This window comes from Hyaena hyaena, unplaced genomic scaffold (genome assembly GCF_003009895.1).
Source record: "Hyaena hyaena isolate Hyena2069 unplaced genomic scaffold, ASM300989v1 scaffold_434, whole genome shotgun sequence".
Classification (NCBI taxonomy): domain Eukaryota; kingdom Metazoa; phylum Chordata; class Mammalia; order Carnivora; family Hyaenidae; genus Hyaena; species Hyaena hyaena.
Window position 1 is genome coordinate 171354 of NW_024081069.1, and position 24923 is coordinate 196276.

General features: G+C 41.4%; 1 protein-coding gene across 1 annotated transcript in view; it reads left to right on the forward strand.

Annotated features, from left to right (window-relative positions):
• Window positions 1-24923, forward strand: part of LOC120245870 (kalirin) — a 298908-nt gene that overhangs the window by 118388 nt on the left and 155597 nt on the right. Inside the window, exon 10 of the mRNA XM_039253041.1 lies at window positions 3369-3491. Coding sequence (XP_039108972.1) covers window positions 3369-3491 — 123 coding nt within the window. The remainder of the gene's footprint in view (window positions 1-3368; window positions 3492-24923) is intronic.

Genomic DNA, 24923 nt, shown 5'->3' on the forward strand with positions numbered 1-24923 from the left:
AAAAAAAAAAAAAAGGCAGAAAAAAAAAGAAAAATGAATGAATGAAAGACAATAGCAGACAATTTACAGAAGAAACACAGATAGTAATATTTGTATGAACAAATACTCAGCTAGTTAATAAAATTCAAACCAAATTAAAACTAAAAAAAAAAAAAAAAAAAAAGAAACTGAGGGATATCCAGACTTCCAGTGCTGCACGTCCATTTACAGAGAACACTGTAATTGTCGGGCACTGCTGGCGTCTACTCAGAAAGCACATTCCTGTGCTATGCAGTCTAGGCGGGAAGCTGGATGGTACTCTCAAGACTGTGGGACCTGGGATTGGGGTCAAGAGAGCATATGGTCTAAATGCATATGTCAAGCAACACTGGCTCTAAATGAGCTGTCTGAAACAAAATAGTCAGAAATCAGCATTTTAAACAATACCTCATACAGTGATTATATTTCTCTGTCCCCAGGTACTTTTTCAGTCTCTAGGTATTACTACAGTAATTTTGTCCACATCCTAAATTATTTGCTGTTTTATTTGTAAATTGATTTCCATGCAGTCCCTGCATCTTCACTGAGATGACAGGTGTTTCCCCAGCTTCAGTCCTAATGGCAGAAGTTAGGCTAAATGGAAACACAACGCAGAGTACTAACCACTATATGATCACGGCTAGGCTAAATGGAAACAATATAAAAACACAGAGCAATCAAAGTTATGTTGTAACTAATAAAAGCCTATCAAATATGAAATAAGGATTTTTTTAAGAGGTTAAGGTAGAGCTAATTAAATAAACTTAAGTGTCATTAACTGATAATGAACTCACATTTTAAAGAAAGCAAAAGAACTTAAATAGGATGCAAATTGCCTTTTAAAAAAGTTTACAAGTTGTGAAATCACCCATAAGGAGTATAAAAGCTAACCATTTGTGAACCAGTGGGTGAAAAGCTTTCCTCTTAAACCAACTTGTTTTAGTGTAATAAATTCTATTAAAGCTAGAGAGAAAAAAATAAAATGAAATAAAATAAATTCATTAAAACATCGCCAGACAGGCAGGTCATACTTAACTGCTCAAAACTAAATAAAAAGTAATAATATTTACAATCTGAAAATCTGTTATCAATTCCCAAGCATTTGTGAAAAAACACAAGACAGCTGTTTTGTATATAAAAATTATCAAAATTATCCATAAACTTCAATACATTCTCAAAAAAGGATTCATACAAGTTTAAATATGCACAAAAGTGACAGAGCTGCACTGTCCATGGTACACAGTACATGGGGAACTTTGCGTGGGGAACTTTGCAGGCCGTGCAGGCTGATATCCACCATCCTCTTTACAATAGAGAACTGTGGGGTCAGATTGTGTCTAGTTAGGTAAAACTGCACTCTCCTGACTTTGTGTGTTGAAATTTCACCATACATAATTCTAGAGAGACATGGGCTCTTCTTTCCTCCAGGAAAGGAACCTTTAGAGTTCCTTTCAGTGTTTGCAAAAAGTAAAAATCCAGTTCATTTATGACTGCAGTTTATTTTCACGGACATGCCTCTGGAATATTAAAAACATATATTGCCAGAATGTGTTATATAAGGTATTTAAGTCTCTTCATCCAATGTTTATATAGTCATTTTATAAAAAGCCTCTCTTTTCTCCTTTTGAATGGACAATTACCTGACATTCCAGTTTTGTGAAGTGGATATTTGTTAAACCTCATTTTTATATTCATACATCCATTCCTCTGACCTAATACCAGTCCTGTTGTGGGCTTTATGATAGTGTCGATGCAGACTCTGAAGGCTTACATACTTTGCACAATTGCAGGTATAGTTTATCTCAAATGTTAAAAGAAGTGAAGACAAAGGCAAGGTTCTGTGGAGCCAGAACTCCCATGCCTGTCTGCAGTCCATGGAATGATTTGGTCTGTCTGCTTGCCCCTGGGCAATTTGTAGAAGAAACAGAGGAATGGACTGAAGCATCCTTTTAAACAGGCCCAGTTCATCTAAATCATTTTCCAGAAAGTCCTTCTAGAACCTAGGAAGGCTAGTACATCATTAATCAGATATTCAGGCAAAGTCCAGAGTAACAGGAATGGAGGGGGCTCAGTTGTCTTGGCAGGGTCTCTAACAGGTGTGTCTGTGCACTCTCGCTTAATTGAGGCCACCTGCTTCACTGAGCGCCAGCTCTTCAGAGACCAAGAGATGAACTGCTTCCCTTCTCCCCGAGAGTCACACCGTTTCGTTAGGCCATGAGTGTGAAAGCACAATAGGTGTTAAAGGCTTTATAAAGTTCTCTGTACATCTCAAGACTCCTACTAAGGTGTTTTCATTCCTCCTGTCCAGTGTTCCTCAAGACAACATGTTTTCTCACCTTCTCATCATCCCTTTCCTCATCCCTCTACTCCTCCAGCTTCTCTCAATACCGAGGAAAATGTCCTGAGGCCAAATCACTAGATCTAAAGCCTAGAAAAACCACAGGGTCTCCACTGCTTCCCAGGAGAGAATCATAGCTACTGGAGGCCTTAGGATGCAAAGACATTTGTTTGCTGTTAGCTGGTTGGGCAGTCCTGATTGGAGGAGAGGGGTGGAAAGAAGGCAGAAAGGACAGTTATCCTAGTGATCACTATCTGGAGCAGCCAGGTAGGGACTAACTCATACAGAGTTTACCCTCAAGATTAGGAAGGGAGTCCCGGAACCCTGAGGATGCAGGGTCCCCATGACTAGTTGCCTCTGCTGTGAGCATTGTTATGGTGAAGTAAGGCATGAGTAAGCCATGAGGGCCAAGGAACTGCCTCACACGTGACACTGCCTAATTTCCTGCCAGCATGCCTGACTTTATGTGGTTGGAGTAAAGGTTGTGAGGGGTTGAAACTGTGCCTGATGGTCTGTATAGCTTGTTTAAAATAATTGAGCCTGAGAAAACGGAAAGAGTAATGACAGAATATTCTGGACATGAAAGATGAGTTGAATTTAGTGAAGGGTGGGACTGTTACATTGCCAATGACAGCAATGAAACCCCTGGATTGTGGATTGAACATTCCCAGCTGGGCTGCTGCTTTCTTTCTTTCTTTTTTTTTTTTTTTTAAATGTTTTATTTATTTCTGAGACAGAGTGACAGCGTGAGCAGGGGAGGGACAGAGAGAGAGGGAGATACAGAATCGGAAATAGGCTCCAGGCTCTGAGCTAGCTGTCAGCACGAAGCCCAATGCTGGGCTCGAACCCATGAACCATGAGATCATGACATGAGCCGAAGCTGGATGCTTCACTGACTGAGCCACCCAGGCACCCCTGGGCTGCTGCTTTCTGATTGGAATGGGAACTGTAGGACTCTTGTGGTCATACATGTTGTTTCAGGTGTTTCCTTTTGTCATCCTTCTCTGACCAGGTGTTAGATTGGATTGAAAACCATGGTGAGGCCTTTCTCAGCAAACACACCGGGGTTGGGAAGTCCCTGCATCGAGCCCGGGCCCTGCAGAAGAGGCATGATGACTTTGAAGAGGTGGCTCAGGTGAGATGCTGTTCAGTCGTATGTGTGTGTCCAGCTGGGTAAGGGAGTCAGTGGGGCATGTTGGGGTGATAGCCCAATAGCTTCTGGGCTGCCTTCCTGCCTGATGCAAGGAGAGCCTTGTCTGCTTTAGGATCACTAGGTGAATGATACATAGACCCTTAGTTTATGGTCTTCAGAGAAAATCTTCCTACCAGTATGATCCGTAAATGCCTTGTCACAAGGTGGTAATGGCGGAAGGAACTGACGTTAGAAACAGCAACAGCCCAGAGCTACTGCTTATGGTTATCACTGTGGGCAAGGGGTGGGGGTGGGGGGGCTAAAAATCAGCATTAGCTCTGCTTGCAAAGCTGTGTGTCTTCTGGGACCTGGAGGTCAGAGGGTACCTGAATGTACCCAGAGTACGTGACAAAATATTCAGTCTTTTACCTGAGCTGCACATCTAATCCCAAAAGGGCATTTTTATCTAATTACACAAAGATTCTGGAAGAGGCTTTGACCATTTGAGTTCATGGTAGTTATACAAGAGGGTTTTTTGTTCTGAGCCTCCAGCCCCCAAATTTTATCCTAATTCTCTTTTGAGGAGTTCTCCACTGGATCCTGAACATGTTCATTTTCAAGATGAAATACTACCTTGTCCACTTATATTGTCAGGTGTAATCAGTTGCAGTGGAAACTAAGACTGAAGACTGAAGCAGGGAAGGGGCACCTGACGGGAATCAGTATGGGGCAGAAGGGAGGATGACAAAGCTTTAACCAGGGCTGGCTCTGATCCCGCTGTGTGGGCAGTCCTCAGTGTGGGTGTCACACCTGGCATTGTGCAGAGTGCCACCCCTTACTCAAGGAAGCTACTGGCCCCAGAGAGATGTGAGCTATGAGTGGTAAAGGTGAGCCCCTGCCAAGAGCTGAAGAAATCTGCTAAAGGAAAGGAAAGCGGTGGGAGCATGCCATATCCCTGGGGAAGTGGCAAGTGTGTGCTGGAAAGTGAGAGGCCTGGCAGGTGCCAGAAAGACTGAGTCACTGGTAACCTCAGGCCAGAAATGTAGATGGATTAGACCCAACCTGTATAATAAAGAAAGCCTCATATAGAATCTTTGTGCACAGTTGGTGAGGATGTAAAGTAATGTAGTCTCTGTATGGCAAAACCTCAAAAAATTAAGCCTAAAATCACCATATGATTCAGTAATCCTGCTTCTACATGTATACACAAAAGAGTTAAAAGCAGGGATGTGAAGATTCCTATACCTCAGTGTTCATAGCAGCATTATGCACAGTAGCCAAAAGGTAGAAGCAACCCAAGTGTCCAGATGAAAGGATAAACAAAATGTGGTCTATACACAATGGAATATTATTCAGCCTTAAAAAGGGAGGAGATCTGACACATGCTACACCATGGATGAATCTTGAAGACATTATGCTAGGTGAAGTAAGTCAGTCACAAAAGGACAAATATTATATAAGCCCACTTATATGAAGTGCCTGGAGTAGATAAATTCACAGAGACAGAAAGTAGAATGATGGTTGCCAGGAGCTAGAGTAAGGGAGGGAGGAATGGAGAGTTATTATTTAATGAGTATTGGGTTTCAATTTTACAAGATAAAAAGTTCAGGAGATGGATGGTGGTTGTACAACACTGTGAATCTATTTGATGCCACTGAACTTAAAAAGCTTTATGTTATATTTATTTTACCACCATGACAAGAACAAGAAAGTCAGCCTCAGAAGATATGAACAGACACTTCTCCAAAGAGGACATCCAGATGGCCAACAGACACATGAAACGATGCTCAGCATCGCTCCTCATCAGGGAAATACAAATCAAAACCACACTGAGATACCACCTCACGCCAGTCAGAGTGGCTAAAATGAGCAAATCAGAGAACTCTAGATGCTGGCGAGGATGTGGAGAAACGGGAACCCTCCTACACTGTTGGTGGGAATGTAAACTGGCCCCTCTGGAAAACAGTGTGGAGGTTCCTCAGGAAACTAACAATAGAACTCCCCTATGACCCAGCAATAGCACTGCTAGGAATTTACCCAAGGGATACAGAAATGCTGAGGCATAGGAGCACATGTACCCCAATGTTCATAGCAGCACTCTCCACAATAGCTAAAACATGGAAAGAGCCTAAGTGTCCATCAACAGATGAATGGATCAAGAAGATGTGGTTTATCTATACCATGGAATACTACATGGCAATGAGAAACAATGAAATCTGGCCATGTGTAGCAACATGGATGGACCTTGAGGGTGTTATGCTGAGCGAAATAAGTCAGGCAGAGAAGGACAAATATCATATGTGTGCACGTATAGGAGGACTAGGAGGAACTTAACAGAGGACCAACTGGGAGAAGAAGGGGGGAAATGGTGGGGGAAAGGGAGAGAGGCAAACCATGAGAGACTCTTGAATGCTGACAAAAACTGAGGACTGATGGATGTGGGGGGGAGGAGGGATGGGCATGGAGGAGGGCACTTGTGGGGATGAGCACTGGGTGTTATGTGGAAACTAATTTGACAATAAACTATTTGTAAAAAAAAAAAAAAAAAAAAAAAAGAAGTCAGCCTCATCCATACAAGGACCTTCTGCAGAATGGGCTGGATTATGCCAGTGTAATATAGACACAAGCCAAATATGCCTCTGGATGTAGCACAAACCCAAAACGTCTGAGTGGCCAGGCATCTTGGGTGCCTCTGCAGTCTGTTAGTGGGCAAAGGATGGGAGAAGGCCACATGGACTCCCTGTATGCTGAGAGTAGGGAGTGTAGTATCTGAGACAACCTATTGGAAAGGAGCCATCCCATAGTTGTGGTGTTCCTGCCTTTTGTCTGTCCTGTGGCTCAGCCCTTCCTCACTTAGAAAGGATATCCCCAGAGCCACCCACAGCCCTGACCCAGCCATCCCCTCCTTGCCCTCTTTCTGCTGCAGCCTCAAAGGCAAGGTTATAGGCCCTTGAGGGAACTATTGTTTTGTGCATTACAGCAAGCCTGGCTGCCACTGAAACTCTAACATTTCTACCAATTGCTCCCCTAGCTTCTCACAGATGCCTGATAAAAAAGCCTTTCACAAGAGACAGTGCCTTTCAGTTAGTAGTAGAGACACACCCAAATTCATACTAAAGAAAGAATGGACACATTTTGAGAGCTTACACTTCCATTATGTATTTTACCTCTCACCAATCCTGAATGATGCATAGTATTAACCTTGTTTTATAGAAGATAACACTAAAGCTCAGAAAATTCTTCAGTGTGCCCAAATCATCTGGCTTGTCAGTGGCTCTGCTAGGATTTAAACTCAGGTCTGTCTGACTACAGTTATGTTTTTACCCCAACTCCATGCTGTCCTTTTTTATTGAAGTATAGGAACTGAGTGTAAAATTCATTTCCAGGTGCCATTTTGCTCATGAAAAGTACAGGACAAAGAATAAGAGTGGGGGTGGGGTGGGGTGTGGAAAGCAGATGCTGCTGTGGCCATTCCATTTGATGTAGTACATTACAGCTTTTCCTAGGCTCTGCTGATCCATTCTCCCTGTCCTGTTTTCAGGTAATACCATGTCTTTCTTAGAGAGAGAGTTATATCTTCTTTTTTTTTTTTTTAGGTTTATGTATTTTGATATAGATATAGAGAGAGAGGGGGGAAAGGGGAGAGAGACAGAGAGCATGAGCAGGGGATGACCAGAGAGAGAAAGAGAGAGAGAGAGAGAGAGAGAGAGAGAATCCCAAGGAGGTTCCATGCTGTCAGTGTAGAGCCCGACACAGGCTCCACCCCATGAATGATGAGATCATGACCTGAGCCAACACCAAGAGTCAGACAGTTAACCAACTGAGCCACCCAGGTGCCTCAGGACTTATACCTTCTAAAAGGTTCACACTTTTAGAAGTGTTTCCTCTGGAAAGGGGACAGATGTGGACAACAAAGAGAACACGTAAGCAAGAGGCCATGAGATTACCATACTGCCCTGTAAATAGGTCTCTAGAGATGAGTCTCATAGTCTGCTAATAAATCCTATTTTGTTTTCTCATCCCTACTCTGAGGAAGGGAGTGGGCAGTGGAGCTGCCTAGTGTCCTGTAATTGGTAGTCCACATAGGAAAACCAGCTTGACCATGGCAAAGGCATATGGACTGTCAGCAGCCTCAGACTTGCTTTGTTCTGTGAAACATAAACATCACACTCAAGTGGTGAGAAAGGGAGTGATCCAGGCAGGAAAGGAAATGCGCTTGCTCTCTTGCTTCTGTTCTCAATCAAGTGAAGGCCATTGGGAGGGGAGGAGTGGATTTAACCAGATTTTGGACAGTTCTTGAATCAGAGATCAAGCCAATGCATGGAAATTCTTGTTGCTTGTTTTTTTGGGTTGCCAATTATGAGATTTAGTCAGGAAGGGCATCACAAATAGTGTGGTGTAGGAGGCTGGGAGGGGCGGGAGCGGGGGGTGGCGTTTGTCACCAGTACTGCAGAGTCATGGTTCAGTGAAGGAATCTTTTTCAATTTTATATTTTTATGATTCTTTGACTAAGGCTGACTTGAAAAGAAATTTCAAGCACCCATTCTCTATATTCAGGTTAAAAAATTGTCTTGAATCAAAGCAGGAAGAGAGCTGTTGCATCTGTTACAGCTCCTGGGAATCTGCCCTTCTACAGTGAAGAGGAAGCCTGCAAGTAGAGAAAATGGTTGCCCACAGGGAGAGGTCAAAGGACAGTGTAAAGTCCCAGAACAAATATGTTTCTACTCTGTGGATAGTGTAAAGACATTTAAGGCAGTGATAAATATAAATTATATCTGTGAAGAATTAGTGTAGCAAACTATTACCTGTCAGTAGCCTTTAACTTAAATTCTGTGTTTATTAGCTCTTGAATGAGTTTTACACAAATTCTTTAACTTCATTTGAAGGAAATGAATGAAGTAGTTATGGTCCTCAGTCCATCCTGCAGATGGCACTCTTTGAATAGTCTACATAGAAACTGAGCTGAATGAGGAAAGGAACCACAGTCCTGACCACCTGGGGAGGCTCCTGACAGGCAGATGATGAGAGTCTGGGGCCAGGGATGTACCAGGGATCTGTCTCAATTGATCTTTCTAGTCTGAGATACTGAGATTGTCCATGCCCAAATAGAAGACCTGGGCACTAATGGCAAATCCTCTGGTCCTGGTAGGTACTTGACTCAAGTTGCTGATAAACTCATCACATGAAGAATAAATCAGTTCGTAGAGTCAATCAGATTTTAAGAGACATTTATTATATATACACAAAAAATAGTACAGTAGTTATTATCAGAAGTCTAAAACAAGCATGGGGCACCTGGGTGGCTTAGTCAGTTAAGAGTCCAACTGCAGCTCAGCTCATAATCTGTGGTCTGTGAGTTTGAGCCCCACATTGGGCTCTGTGCTGACAGCTCAGAGCCTGGAGCCTGCTTCACTGAGTCTCCATCTCTTTTCTGCCTTTTCCCCACTCGCGCTCTGCCTCTCTCTTTCTTTCTCAAAAATAATCAAACATTAAATAAGAGAAAAAAAATAAACAAGCATAGGATGGAGTTGCAGCCAATCACAGCATAATTGTCAGGGGGCAGATGTATCTGTATCTGCCCAGGAGGTTGTATGGGGTCTGGTACTGTTATTTTGTCCTGAGATATTTGCTGTTACTCAGTAGGAAAGTACTCAAGTGCCTGCAGTTTAGATAGCAGCTGTGCCTGCTCTGTGAGTGGTCTGCTTTATGACCTTATTATCTGAAATGCCAGACTTTCTGCAAACTAGCTTAGTCAAAAACTTAACGATCATTTACATTCAAATATATATTATCTAAAATCTCAAAGCACCAAATCACATTTAAGCAGCTAACCATATTAAATAGCATTAGTATAATGTTTTTGAAAGAACAGACCATTTAAAGAAAGATTTAAAGAAATATAAAAACATAGGCACAATTAAGTACTTCATTCAATAATCTCTGCTTAGTTGTTTATCTGACTCTTGCTTTTTTCTCACATTTGATTTGAAAACACTTAAAAAAAAATTCATTCTGGGGGTGCCTGGGTGGCTCAGTCGGTTGAGTATCCAAATTCAGTTCAGGTCGTGATCTCGCAGTTCATGAGTTCCAGCCCTGTGTTGGGCTCTGTACAGACAAGCTCATAGCCTGAAGCCTAGTTCAGACTCTGTGTCTCCCTCTCTCTTTGCCCTCCCCTGATCGTACTCTGTCTCTCTACCTCTTGAAAATAAAATAAAAATTTTTTAAAAATAAAGAAAATGCATTCTGAATCTTGGGGTCAAAAGGCAAAAATGGAAGAAACATTTTAGTGGTCCTATCAGTGACCTTACCCATCAAAGATATTCAAAGCATAAATAGCTTACCTACTGTTAGCTCTACTGGAGCTCTAAGGGGAAGTAGATTAGGCAATCCATAGAGATAGAAAGCCCATGCCCTCAATCAGACAGTGGTACTGATCAGTTCCCAAGCCTAATCAAGTCTGTGTTGGTCACTGTGATAAATTAAAGAGATATAATAGTTTCTGTCTTAAGGGACTCATCATCCAAAGAAAAACATGCAGGAAACATATTCTTTATTTTTCATTTTTTATTTCAAGTAGGCTCCACACACAATGTGGGGCTCACATTCATGACCCTGAGATCTAGAGTAGCATGTCCTACTGACTGAGCCATCCAGGTGCCCCAATCTGCAGGAAACATATTCTAATCCTTTAAGAGGTCCCATAGTCTGAGAGGAAGCATAATCTTTATTCTTTTAGGGTTTTCAAGGAACATTTCCAGCCAAACCATTAGTTCACTTGGTGATCCAATAAATAAGGCTGACTAGGGGATGGTGTAGTGATCTTTGGAGTATGTTCCATCTTTCTTTTCATGCCTGAGATGGTGACCAATTATAGAAACTGCAAATACAAGCAGGAAGGAAAGTTGGGAAAGCTTCAATAGATGCTTTTTCACACTCCAGCTTCTTAGATAAGATGAAAGTTTCTTTGGTAGAATGAAAAAAACAGTGAGGAAGAAAGCCAAGAAAATGCAGAGAAATTAATGTCATGAAGTGGGCAAGTAGAAGAATGGGAAAAAGCAGATTAATTAAAGACAGTCTTCCCCTTTATATCTTGCATGACATTTGTCCCACCTGAGTATATTCAGGACATTCCTCCAAGGAGCACCAAGGAAAGGTAGCATGAGCTGATGGGAGGGCTCTCATGATCACTCTCAAGAAGAAGAAAGATGTGTTATTTTGTGGGTAACTCCCAACCATGGATTTTTGAAGGTCATTTTATATATACTTAATGTGGAAATTGAGAGGGGGTAGGAGCCAATATCCAAGATAGTATAGAGGGCCTGCTAGGAACCTCTTATCAAGACCATGATTTGTCCCCCACTTCTGCTCCTTCCTGTATGGAACAAATGGCACATTCAGAAGAAACTGAGACTATTCCTAATGACTTGAAGTTCTGGGTAGCAAACTGAAAGACTCAAAAGCACAGGTGGTGTTTTTATCTCTTGTTCCAGCGATGGCAGTGACTATGGAAAAGAAGGGAGGCATTGAAACACAAATGGCTGCCTATGTAGATGGTGTTTTAAAAAGTGTTCTGGACACAGCCAGGATGATGGACTTCTGGCAAGAGGAGAGTGTGTCTTGTAAAGATTGGGAAAGATTGGACAGAAAGCTTTGTTGATATATCTAGAAAGAATTAAGTGAACTTTGCAGTGGAAGGAGAAAATTATCCCAGTAAAGGCCAAGCCAGATATGTGGGACATCACAGAGGTGACAGAGAGAGAAGCACTTTGTGAAGGAAATGCCATTAGGTCACGTTAGTAGAAAAATACAAATATAATTGCCTCCAATGTGTGTGTGTGTCTGTGTGTCTGTGTGTGTGTGTGTGTCTGTGTGTGAGTGTGTGTGTGCGTGTGTGTGTATTTATATACATATGCATATATATGTTAACAAAAGTCATATGTAACAAATAGTATACTCAAATTTTAATACAAGAATATAAATATAATAAACATTCCTGAGACTTTAGGGTATTGAACTCATACCTAGAAAATCATGACAACAGAGGATTTTTTGTTTAAAAGACTCATTCTAATTCTGATGAAGGTATATCAGAAAGGAACACATCTATATGAAATCTACAAACCTGAGGATAATAAGCAATATGGAGAAGTAATAAAGATATAAGGAAGGGTGGGCGGGAAGCCCTGACTGCCATTAGAGAGGACCACGGTCTGTTCCATCATATGGAGGATATGGGAAACGCTGTTCTGATATGATTTCAATTCTGGTTCAAGGAAAACTATGTTAGTGATGACAGTCCTCAAATTTCTTGGCATCTCCCATAAATTTTGTGACACTGTACGTAAAACATCCAAACGTTGTTGAGAGTGGAGGATTCTACTTGGGAGAGAGTAGATCATTGTAGAAAAGCTCAAAGGAGTGTAGGTTGTGTCTAGTCACAAGAACTTTGACCTTTAGATGAAAGGGTCTAGACTTTGCTCTTAGAGTAGAGAGAAATATTAATATATTTGAGTAATGATATAAATTAACATACAGTTGACCTTTGAACAACACAGGAGGTAGACACCAACACTTGCATTGTCAAAAATCTGCACATAACTTTTTTACTCCCCTTAAATTTAACTGCTAATAGCCTGCTGTTGAAAAGAAGGTTTACAGTCAATTATTACATGCTTTTATGTTATATGTATTATATGCTGTACTCTTACAATAAGGTAAGCTAAGGAAAAGAAAATGTTTTTAAGAAAACCATAAGGAAAAGAAAACACAGTACAGTATTGTATTTATAAAAAAAAAAAAAAAGAAATCCACATGTAAATGGACCCACACAGTTCAAGTTCATGTTCATCAATGGTTAACTGTATAATCTTTAAACCAGAGAAATAAAGATTTCTCTATCCACTGGTTATTTAAATCATATGTATTATTGTGTCTAATTTGAGAACATACATATTCAAAAAGATACTGACAAACTATACTATGATTGTCACAAGACTGCTAGGCTGATGAAGTTGATGTAACTGGATATATTCAGTCTTGAGTAAATAATGTTTTATGGAAGGCAGAGGGTTTGAAGTCTTCCTGTAGAAAACATAAGGGTGGAAGGGATAGTGAAGGCAATTTTAGCTTAACTCAGGTATAACTTCTAATCCATGATTGCTTTTTTATGAGCTGTCCAAAATCAGAATGATGTTGTGTCGTTCTTAACACTAGAGGTTTTCTAGGAGAGGTGACTCTTTATTCCCTTAGGATATAAACATCCTCAAGTCCTTCCTATTTCAAAACAAAAACAAACAAACAAACAAAAACCCAGAAATTTAGACTACATTTTCTGGTAGTTTACACTACTTTTCCGTGTGTTTCTCCTTTCCTTTATAGCCCAGTTTTTGAGAGAAGAGTCTATATTTGCCAACTCTGTTTCCTCCTCACCTCCTAGATGCACTTTGACCCCCGCCATTGGACTTCTGTTTCCTCTGGGCAACTGAGGTTACTTTTACCAAAGTCTTCAACTGAGCTGTTTTGTTGCTAAATCTAAAGGACACTTTTCAAATATTAATTGGTCTTCATGAAGCATTTGACCATGTTGACCACCTCCTCCTTTTTAAATTCTCTTCTCCCAGCTTTCCATGACCTCATGCCCTCTTGGGTTTCCTTATGTCTTTCTGATTGGTCCTAGTTAGACTCTTCTTCCCCCCGAGCCCCCAGGATTTCCTCAGAATGGCTCTTCTCACTGTACACTCCATGCATGATTTTATACTCTTTTCTAGCCTCAGCTGCCATCCCTAATCTGATGGCTCCCAAATCCATGTCTTGTCTCTGATCTCATCCTTAAGCAATCTATTCATAAACTCATTAACTCTCTGGAGACCTCCACTTAGATTTCTCAGATGGTTCTCAAACCCAGTGTATCCCAAATTTATTTTATCATCTCCTATCCCTTCTAGGTGTGCTCTTCCTACTGTGTTCCCCATACCAGTAAAGGGCACCAACCACTCATTTGCCTGAGCCAAAAACTTGAGAGTTATTCTTGACTCCTCCTTTGCTCTAACCCTTCATGAGTCCATTGCAAAGTCCTACTGATACTATCTCTTTATGAGTCCCTTCCCTTTAGTTTCCATTGCCACTGCCTGAGATCAGAATCTCAATATCTGTTGCTTGGTTTATCACATTATCCTCCTTTTCCTGACTCCAGTCATAGTCTCCTTAAATCCTTTCCCACACTGCCACAAGAGTGGTTTTCCTAAAATTCACATCTCATCATGCTACTCCATCATTTATGGAACTCATAGATGGCTTCCCATTAGGATAAAGTTAAAAGGATCAGTATCATAAACCTTTTATCACCTGGCTACTGCCTCTCTGGCTTTATCTTTTACCCCTCATGTGCTCTCTCAACCCCACTCTATACTTCTGCTGCTCTGGTATGAACCTGAACATGCTATGCTCTCAAGTTTCAGTGCTATATGCCCTTTCATCATTCCCATTTATTTACGTTGGCCTTCCCGTGATCAACTTCTATTCATCTTTAAACACTCATCTCAGGTATCATCTCTTCTAGGAAGAAGTGGCCTCCATTGTTTGGGTTGAATGCCCCTTTGCCAGGAACTATTTATTCTGGTCACATCCCTGTCATGGTAGTTATCACAGAGTGTCATAATTAATTTTATGCTAGCCTCATTCCTCAGCTGGACGGTGACCTTCCTTAGAACAGGAATTTTGTCTCATTAGTCTTTTTATCTCAGTGCCTATCACAGTGGGCCTAACATGCAATTGGTGCTTGAAAAAATAAATGAATTGTACAAAGGATTTCTTTGTGGTGTGGATAGCAAGTCAGGATATCTCTGAGATCCCTTCCAATTCTAAGAAAGATAAATGGAAGAGAAGTGGATTAGATGAACATCCATAAGAACTATATAGCCCAAGAACTATATAGCCTGGGGCCTGAGAGCCACTCTCTTAAGAATTATTGAGACTGTACTGAGCTGGAATCAACCTGGACAGCCCCAGCCCAGGCTGACACTTGGGAAGAAGCATTTTTTGAATGAGATTTTGAGTGAGTGTTTTACTCTAATGTGTTTTTTTTATTGAAAAAAAAAAACTAAAAAATTATTTCAGATGAAGCCATAGGAAACCAATCTTGACAAGAGGATATGGTAACCCTTACTATGTGTTATTTCCCTAGCCCCACTAAGTTTCCATCATTTTTCCAGCTGGGATAGCTACCATCACACCATACCTTTAACCCTATTTCTCTGCTAACATATATGTAGTGAAGTTCTTTTCCTCTTGCAAAAATTCTCCTTTTTGAGACATGAATAATATTGGCCTTTTTCAGAATGATTTTAAAGGCAACAAAAAGTAAATCAGACAAAAGGAGTATACTGTATACTGATTTTGTGTTTAGTATATTGATTTTAAGTCTAAAACAAGTCATCTAGTCCTACTTCTTTTCATTCAGTGTATCATGTTTAGTGATAGACATATTTTGCTGCTTCCTGTTGAAGAGACCCTAATACCAACAACAGTCATGATAATAGCATAACACTTACTGAGTACTTTCTGCATGCTGGACATTGTTTGAATTAATCTTTCTCAGTCCTCATAACTTCAATGAGTTAGGTATTTCTTTTTCAATATTTTTTATTAAAGTATAATTAACATATAGTTTATATTAGTTGCAGGTATACAATATAATAATTCAGCAATTATGTACATTTCTCAGTGCTTGTCAAATTAAGTGTTCTATTAATCTCCTTTATTCCACTCATCCCCCTCCACCTCCCTTCCAGCAACCATCAGTTTATTCTCTGTATTTAAAAGTCCATTTTTTTGTTTATCTCTTTTTTTCTTTGTTCATTTATTTTGCTTCTTAAATTCCACATATGAGTGGAAACACATGGTGTTTATTCCAGACTGACTTCTCTCACATAGCATTCATTATACCTTTTAGGTTCATCCATGTTGTTGCACATGGCAAGATTTCATTCCTTTTTAGGGCTGAGTAATATTCCATTATATATTAATATATATTAAATTGCCATTAAAAGCCCTTAAAATATATTTTAATATAAATATTCTATATGTTAATATGAATTTGGGTTGCTTCCGTATCTTGGCCATTATAAATAATGCTGCAATACATATAAGGGTGCATATATCTTTTTGAATTAGTGTTTCTATTTCATTTGGGTAAATACCCAATAGTGGAATTACTGGATCGTATGGTAATTCTACGTTTAATTTTTTGCGGAGTCTCCACACTGTTTTCCATAGTGGCTACACCAGTTTGCATTCCCACCAACAGTACACAAGATTTCCTTTTTCTCCATATTTTCTCCAGTACTTCTTATTTCTTATGTTTTTTATTTTAGCCATTCTGACAGGCATAAAGTGATATCTCATTGTGGTTTTAATTTGCATTTCCCTGATGATTAGTGATGTTGAGCATCTTTTCATGTATCTGTTGGCCATTTGTATGTTTTCTTTGGAAAAATGTTTATTCAGGTCTTCTGCTCATTTTAACTGGATTATTTGGGTGTTTTGGGGGGGATGTGGGTTGTATAATTTCTTTTTATATTTTGCATATTAATTTCTCATTAGATGTATCATTTGCAAATATTTTCTCTCATTCTGTAGGTTGCTTGTTTGTTTTGTTGGCTTTTACCTTCACTGTGCAAAGTTTTTAATTTGGTGGGATTGAATTTTGCTTTTGTTTCCCTTACCTTAGGAAAAAAATTACTGCCTATGATTTCTTCTAAGACTTTTATGGTTTCAGGTCTCACATATAGATCTTTAATCCATTTTGAATTTATTTTTATATGTGGTATAAGAAAGTGGTCCAGGGGCACCTGGGTGGCTTAGTCGGTTAAGCATCCGACTCTCGCTTAGGTCATGATCTCGCGGTTCGTGGGTTCGAGCCCCGCGTCGGGCTCTGTGCTGACTGCCAGCTCAGAGCCTGGAGCCTGTTTCAGAGTCTGTGACTCCCTCTCTCTCTGACCCTCCTCTGCTCACACTGTCTCTCTCTCTCTCCTAGAAATAAATAAAACATTAAAAAAATTTTTTTTTTAAATGGTCCAGTATCATCCTTTGCATGTAGCTGTCCTGTTTTCCCAGCACCGTTTGTTGAAGGGACTGTCTTCTCCCTATTAAATATTCACCTCAAGTGGGGCCCATGTTCACCTGAAATAGGGCACAAGTTCACCCGATGCAGGACTCGAACTCACAAACTATGAGATCTTGACCTAAGCCAAAGTCAAGTCAGATGCTTAACCAACTGAGCCACCCAGGTGCCCCTTCATTTCCATTTTCTAGCACAGACTGGTGGACTACACTGTTGTCTCTTTCCTTTCACCTTTTGCTCAGATCAGACTATCACTAACTAAATGTTTTAGTTTCGCAAGTCAACTCCCCTTGATAGCTACCCAAGCCCATTTGAGAGTTCCCTCTCAGCTGTTATTTCCTGTCTATTGGGATGTATGGTATAGTGAAGAGAAGCATAGCATCTGGAATCAATCTGCTCTTTCCTTTTATTGGCTTTGCACCAATCACTTAATTTTTCTGAGCCTCAGTATCCTTCTATAAAATGGAGATAGTGACACCTATCCTGAAGAGTGATGTGATAGAAATAACATATGGTGGGGCACCTGGGTGGCTCAGTCAGTTAAGCACCCACCTCTTCATCTCGGTTTGAGTCATGATCTCACTGTTCATGGGTTTAAGCCCTGCATCGGGCTCTGTCCTGACAGTGCATAGCCTGTTTGGGATTGTGTCCCTCTCTCTGTCTGTCTCTCTCTCTGCCCCTCCCCCATTCTCTCTCTCTCTCTCTCTCAAAATAAGTGAATAACTTTTTAAAAAAAGAAAGAAACAACCTATGGCAAGTGCATAATAGAAAATTTGGTTCAGGAGGGAGGCAAACCATAAGAGACTCTTAAATACTGAGAACAAACTGAGGGTTGATGGGGGGTGGGGGAGAGGGGAAAGTGGATGATGGGCATTGAGGAGGGCACTGCTTGGGATGAGCACTGGGTATTGTATGGAAACCAATTTGACAATAAATTATATTTAAAAAAAAAGAATTTGGTTCATAGGATGTGTTTGATGAATAGAGGCCTTTGTGGCAGCAGTGGTGGCCATGGTAGTGACAGTGATCAAATACATCTAAGCCTCACTCCCTTCCCTAGGTTATCAAGTACCCTGCTCTCATCTCTCAAGACTCAGCTTGGTGGGGTCTGCTTAACTATGTTGGAAAGAGTTGGTCTACCCTTTGAGACAGGCCAGGTGCCAAGGGGACAGATCAGCTATGGTAACTGAGAAGTCTGACCCTCAGGTTAAATATTACAGAAATGGCCATCTAATTTGACCAGTCAGAACAAAGGAAGCAAATGATGTAATGGTGCATTCTGCCTGGGACACAGGGGGCTGGAGATAGATGCTGGGTACCCAGCGCTGGGCATCTAAGAGCGAATGTGTTCAGAAATCCAAGGAGGAAAATGAACACTTTGCATGTGGGAAGACTCTTAAGGGATTGCAAGGCTTCAGCCACTTGTCTCCACTTGGAGACAAGTTTACTGGGACACCAGGTAAGGAAGGGCTCACTTTTTAGGGACAGAACGAAGTCTAGTTATCAAAACTGGGCACTAGGGCAGGGCTGGATGGTTGCCACAAGGACCTGATGTGTAGGTCTATTGGTGAGATGTGTGATTCCATTTGATTTCTGTAACTGGGCTGGAGCTGAGCCTGCCATGGGGCCCTAGAAAAGGGAGAAGGAAAAGACTGAGCACCAAGTGAGAGCACTCTCCACTCTAAAGAATTCTCTGACTCAGTGCCCTCCTTAGAAGAGTACCAAGAATATAACCACTAGAGTTTCACAGTGTGACAACATATTTATGCACAGTAAGAATAACACAGGGAAGAGAAGAATAAAGTTACTGTCTCTCAGAAAGAATCGACATGGTTTAGAAAGGAAACAGGGAAGGCTGTTCCAGAGGAAAACTCTCCCATCTGCCCAGTATTGATTCTGAAAGCAAACCATTTATTACCGTGTCTTCCAATAATTAATTTCTGCACAGGTCAACCTGCCCAGGTGAAGAGAAACCATATTGATTTCCTTTCTCTTCCCTCTTCTTCCCATTTCTGTGACACACTGAGCAGAGTGGGCCTCAGGAGTGTGCTTGCTGCCCTAGAAGCTAGCTCTGGCTGAGCTGAAAGTTAGAGGGAACGCTGATGGATTTGCATACAGGGGGATAAAAATATTTTGAAATGTATCTGCAAGCATAAAAGAATGAGTAATAAAGGCAAGCATTAAAGAATGAGTAATAATAATAATAAATGCCATTTATGTAACATATGACTTTACAGGGAATATTTCATTTATTCTTTGAAATCAGTCTACGGAGTAGATGTTAATTTATCCTCATTTTTCAGATGAAGAATCAGGCCCAAAGAAGGTCATTCAATTGCAGGAGGCAAGATTCGAACCCAGGCATGCTGACCCCAAAGTCCATGCTTCTACCCCGTTCAGAGTAATGGGAAAAACTGAGCTGCTTTAATGATCCTTTTGGGAATTTATTTATATTCTTTATTTTTAATTATAAAATTACACATATTCAATATAGGAAAGCAGACAAACAAGTAGGAACAAAAATAATCTACCCACTCAGTTTGTCTAACAGTTGCTAATACATTGGTGTTTATTCTTCCAGATACTTTTCTCTATATGGGTATGTTGACCTATTGCTATGGTATTGCAGATTACTGTGGTAGTCTACAATGTTAATTTTTCCCAGGTGACGTCTCTAATATTAAGACTTCTTACTCTTTCCCAGAGTCTAATAATTTATAATTATAGGCTATTTAAACCAGGTACAAGTATACATATGTAAAGAGAAGCAACATAAGCACTGAAAAGGGAGGGCTGGGTTTAAGCCAAAGATTCAGAATCTTCTCCTAAGAGAAACCTTCAGAAAATGGCAGGTTATGGGTGCCCTCCAAGCCTTTCCTGTTCCCCACAGGATGCCTGTACATTATAATACCTTAAGGACTTTCTTTTTTAAATTATTTTTTTAATGTTTATTCATTTTTGAGTGAGAAAGAGAGAGTACAAACAGGGGAGGGGCAGGGAGAGAAGGAGACAGAGAATCTAAAGTAGGATCCAGGCTCTGAGCTGTCAGCACAGAGCCGGGTGTGGGGCTAGAACCACGGAACTGTGAGATCATGACCTGAGCTGAAGTTGGATGCTTAACCGACTGAGCCACTCAGGTGCCCCCCTTGAGGACTTTCTGAGTCCTTTAAGCCTGTTTGTGGAGGAGGGTGATAACTGCAGTGTGGGGGGTTGTCGGGGGTGCTTCAAAACAGTAGACTTTGTAGCCTCTTTCCCCCTCCTCCTCTTTCCATCTCTTCTTTCCCCTCCTCCTCCTCTTTTATCCCCTTCATGTCTGTCCCATTTTCTCTGGGGGCAGCCTTTCCTGAAATAGGGACTCTAGTCAGGGTCCAGGATACAGTGGTCAGCTCTGGTCCAAGTGTGCTTTCAGGTGGACAGTGTTTTCCAGGACCCCTGAGAGCCCTGTGAGGTAAACACTCCCTTGCTGAGGCATTTGGGGTGTTAGAGCAAATCAGAAGCGTCTGGGCTGAAGGGCAAGGGCTTCTGAGAACTTACTGGTAGATGGGGCAGCTGGGACAGGTAACAAGTACCATGAACCAGCACTTAAGAGCCCCTGAAGGGCTTCAGGCTCTGTGTTACACAAACCAAAAAATAAAACACATATCACCAACAAGAACAACCCACCAAGCAGATAAATCTTTTTTTCCCCCTTTGCCAGTGAGAAACTGGAGGCATTTTCATGAACTAATTTTACTTGGAATACATTTTTAACAGGAGAAAAGTCCACTGCCAAGTTCTGACAGGAACAAAGCATTGCATCTGAGTTGTTCCACCTGGAAAGCCAGGTTTGGGACAGTGGGAGTTGAACCCATGTGGTATCCTATCATTTCAGGGGACATCCAAGCCTCATTGGGATTGGTCCCTTTATTTGTCTTGGGATACACAGGCAAATGCCCAGCCAGCCCGAGGCACTGCCCTTTGGGTTTCAGAGACTAGTGCAGCTGCCCCACTACATTCTAGATGCTGACAGCACTAAATACTGGCAACCTCAGCTGTAATTACATATCCCCATGGTGTTTCACACTGTGGGCTATTCTGTACAATATATCTGAGCTTCAACAATGCCAAGTATGGCTCGAAATAGCTCTAGTGGACTTTAGTCCATCATATGCTTAGAATTTGAAAATAACATCGAGGGAAGGGGGCAGTGGAGTGAGGCTAAAAAGAGAACTCCAATTCCATGTGATAGACACGTTTCAGTTTTCTTCTTTATGAGGCTTGGACTCTGCCTAAAATTGTGGACTCTTTAGTGTCTTGGGAATTCACAAGGTCAGTCTGATTTGCTTTTTAAAATACAGCTAGAGAAGAGAGCGTTATTTAGATGAAAACCTTGGGTCTGACCCACCCACCATAGTTGTCACTCTGATAAAAGTTTTATAAGTTTATAAAGCTAGAAGGGCTTGGGGGCTTTTCCAAGAAATTACATTCCATCATGGCTTCAGGTGGCCAGATGATTTGGTGCTGCATAGACCCTGACACGGGGTAATTTCCTAGATTCTCTTTCCTTAGCCCATGACTTACATGAAGGCCAATAAGTAATTAGTACCATTATCTCTTTATCAGTAAAATCAGAGTTCCAGATTCCTCCTCCCTTCTTTATGAGAGGCAAAAGATCCAGTGAGAAGGGTTCAGGGATTGGAATGCCTGAGTTAGAAGGCTCCAGCTGCACATGTAGGTGACTTAACCTTGCCACACCTCATCTCTACATCCATAAAATGGGAACAGTATTTATTCCATCATAGTCAAAATAGGCATGAAATGAGATAACATACTTAAAAGCACTTTAGGTCTAGAGCACAAAGCAGATGTAAATTATTATCATCATTATTAGGGGGATATAGTGACAGTGGATGAGATCATGTCTGGAACACACTCAGAAAAGAAGAACTAAAGATATAGAAAAGATTGATGATGTTGCCCCATACTGGGTATCTCCCAAGAGAGAGAATGTGCTGACCAGCCTCTGAGTTTAACCGAACTCTTCATGCCCCAGGCTTCCTACACTGTGTAAGGGCCAGGTTCCCATGCAGAGCAGGATTACCAGGGGAACCTTTCCACATTCTAAAGCTAAGCTGTTGATTTAATGAGCCTTGTTCTGATGTTTATTTAAGTGTAGATCAGTGAGACTTTGGGGTCAGAAGTGGATTTTGGAAGTGAAAATGGGAATAGCATGATGCTTTGTATATAATGTACTCTGGCCATTTATTTTACCTGCCCTTCTAACCAGAGAGAACAGGGAATCCCTGCTCCAAGTGACCTGCTGAGCACTGAGCAGTACTGCCCCTGATGCATGCCCACCCCTCCCAGAGAGCCCTGTGGGTCTACTGTGGCTCTAGCATCCACCTTTTTGGGATTCAGTGAGATTATGGTGACCTGCTAGACCCCGTCTCCTAGCCAGCTCCTTGCTGCTCCTCATTGTGTCACCATCATCATAACCCTATTGCTTACCTTGCCCCTTGTAGCATTGAGGGTGAGTTTGCATGGAATTTCTTGCTGAGGCTTTTATAACTACGAGGAATATGGGCACAGTCTATGGTCATAGAAGAGAGCTCTTGCCCTGTGAAAGTTGAGACCATTCAAGAACTCCAGATAATGAGGTGAATGATGGGAGGTGAGGCTGAACTTCGTGATCCTCCTGTCTCACAGTCCCATCTGCCGCTGTTTGGATTCTACACTTTCCCTTGACTGTACATGGGGAAACATTGATCTCCTATAGCCTCTCTCAGCCAGCTGAGGAAGTGCTCCAGTGGGTGAGCCTCTCCACTCAAACTCTAAGACTAGGGAATGGGAAGAATATGTTGTTTTCTCTTTGAAAGTAGGCCTAGGGTCTTGGCCCCCAGTCTGTGGTGGACAGTCCTTGGCGGATAGATGGTGTTTCCTCTGACCTTGAAGAAGTCTCCAAATCCAGCCTTGTTTGAGAAGGGGATGCAAGTGGCCCCAATCCTAGTGCAGATCTTCTTCCTTTGTCCCTCCTGCCCTCTTGACACCCCTCCTACACCATGAGGCAATGGTCTGGGGCTTGTCCCACAGACACCAGGGAGCTGAGCTTTCTGACTCCTGAACCGTGCTTCTCCAAGGACAGATGGTCTTTCCTCCTGGAGAGACCATAGCCACTCCTGCTCTGTACCCCCAGCAAGCTTTCCATACCCAACCCTGACTCAAAGGAGAAACATTCAGGACTGTACCTCCCTTAGACCCTTGCCAAAGCCCCTCATGTCATCCTGACCTCCTGATCTGTACTTTTGCCTAAGCCATTTCGATGCCTGACAGATTCCTCCCCTTTGCCTTCACATTTTAGACTTTAAAATTGGCTCCAAAATTGACCTCCTTCTGAAAACTTCTCCAGGCATATCCATCTTACCCAATCACTCTCTTACCTAGTGTTCCCTCAGCATTATATCATTACTTTGTACCTCTGTCACACCTCATTTCTTTTGTGTCCTTGGACAATGAATGCAGTCTTCTACATAATTTAATTTCATAGAGAATCAAGGCTTAACTCTAAGTACTTCATGCTGTAACTTTACATTTCACATTTATTGATGGTAAACTTTCTGAAATATAGTATAAACTCTCCCTGCCTTGTATATAAAGCATTCTGAATATAATTCACTTTTTTTTTTTTTGGATGCTTTAGGGACGTGGCAATGTTCACTAACTCCAGTCATGAGTAGAGACACCCCCAGGGCCACACAGCGGCTAAGGTTTTCCTTTTCCCCTCACTGAGGGTCTCCCAATACTGCAGTGGCCTTTAGGAGGGCCTGATCAGGGAATTCAGCCTCTCAAGCATTGTGTGTGTATGTCACTCCCTGTGGCCCTGGAACAGTCCCGTGGCTAATAGCCATATTTCTCCTGAATGATGATGTGATTTTTAAAAAGTTTTTTTATTATTATGTTTATTAATTTGGGGGGGGAGGGGCAGAGAAAGAGAGGGAGACACAGAACTGAAGCAGGCTGCAGGCTCTGAGCTGTCATCACAGAGCCCAATGCAGGGCTCCAGCCCACAAGCCGTGAGATCATGACCAGAGCTACCCAGGTGCCCTGATGATGATGGTGATGATTTTAATGGTACACCTGGGGAAGGTGAGCTGCAAGCTGCCTAGGCTTTCTAAAGCCACTGAAATTCCAGTCCTAGTGAGACTAGAAGAGGGATGATGATTCTAGAACTGGATCTCTCCTGTTATTCTTTTCACTTATGCACCATACTGTTCTTGATTTTGATGATTTTTATTTAAAGGGCTCCAGGCATTTCAATCCACACCAGCTTGTCAGTTTCTTAGACAGCAGCATCCAAAGACTGGCTCCTGCCTGTCACTGTGCAGCTATCAGCTCATGCCATGGACATTAAGGCTTTGATATTTATATGACAGTGATGGGAAGTCCTTCAACCACACCATAGGGCCCCATTCCAGACAGAGGCTCTTGGGGGTATTGTCCAAGAGCCTGTCTCACTTTTAAGTATTGTCAAATTTGACATGTCTCTTACTTCTGACTGCTCAGGAAAACAACTCAGGGTCATGGGTAGTTGATGCTGGCATTGTGCCCAGGGAGAATAATTTCTAGGACTTCATAGGTGATTATTTTTAACTGGATCTTTTTTTGCATATATATGTCATACCAAAATCATGTTACTTCTAAGCTATGATGAGCAATGTCATAAGACCAAACTGAGAAAGATGACATGTCTGACTAGGGTTGCGGAGAGATTTTACATTTTTTGTAAATATATATTTCACTATGGTTGGCCTGACATTAGTGTCTTCACTAATCCCAGAGCTAGGAAATGCACCCATCTCTAAGCTAAATACATTTGTAATGAGGGGGCACCTGGGTGACTCAGTCAGTTGAGCCTCTGACTCTTGATTTTAGCTCAGGTCATGATCTCACAGTTTCATGGGTTTGAGCCCTGCATCAGGCATGGAGTCTGCTTGAGATTCTCCTTCTCTCTCTGCCCCTTTCCTGTGCTTACTCTTTCAAAATAAATAAATAAACTTTAAATATATTTGTCATGAGATCTATTTACATTTCTAAATACACTTGGTTCACAGAAATATATTAGATCCCTATCTTTCCCTTAAAATTTCTTTTATTTGGTATTTTTCATATTTTGAAAGAGATTCCTGTTTGTTGTAATAACAAGTGAAATACTGCAAAGATATATAAATAGAAATGCTAGTTATCTCTTTACTACTACTTCCAAATCCCTCCCTCCCAAGGTAATCACAGTTATCTTGCATGTCTTTCTTTTTTTTTTTTTTTTTTTTTTTTTACAAATA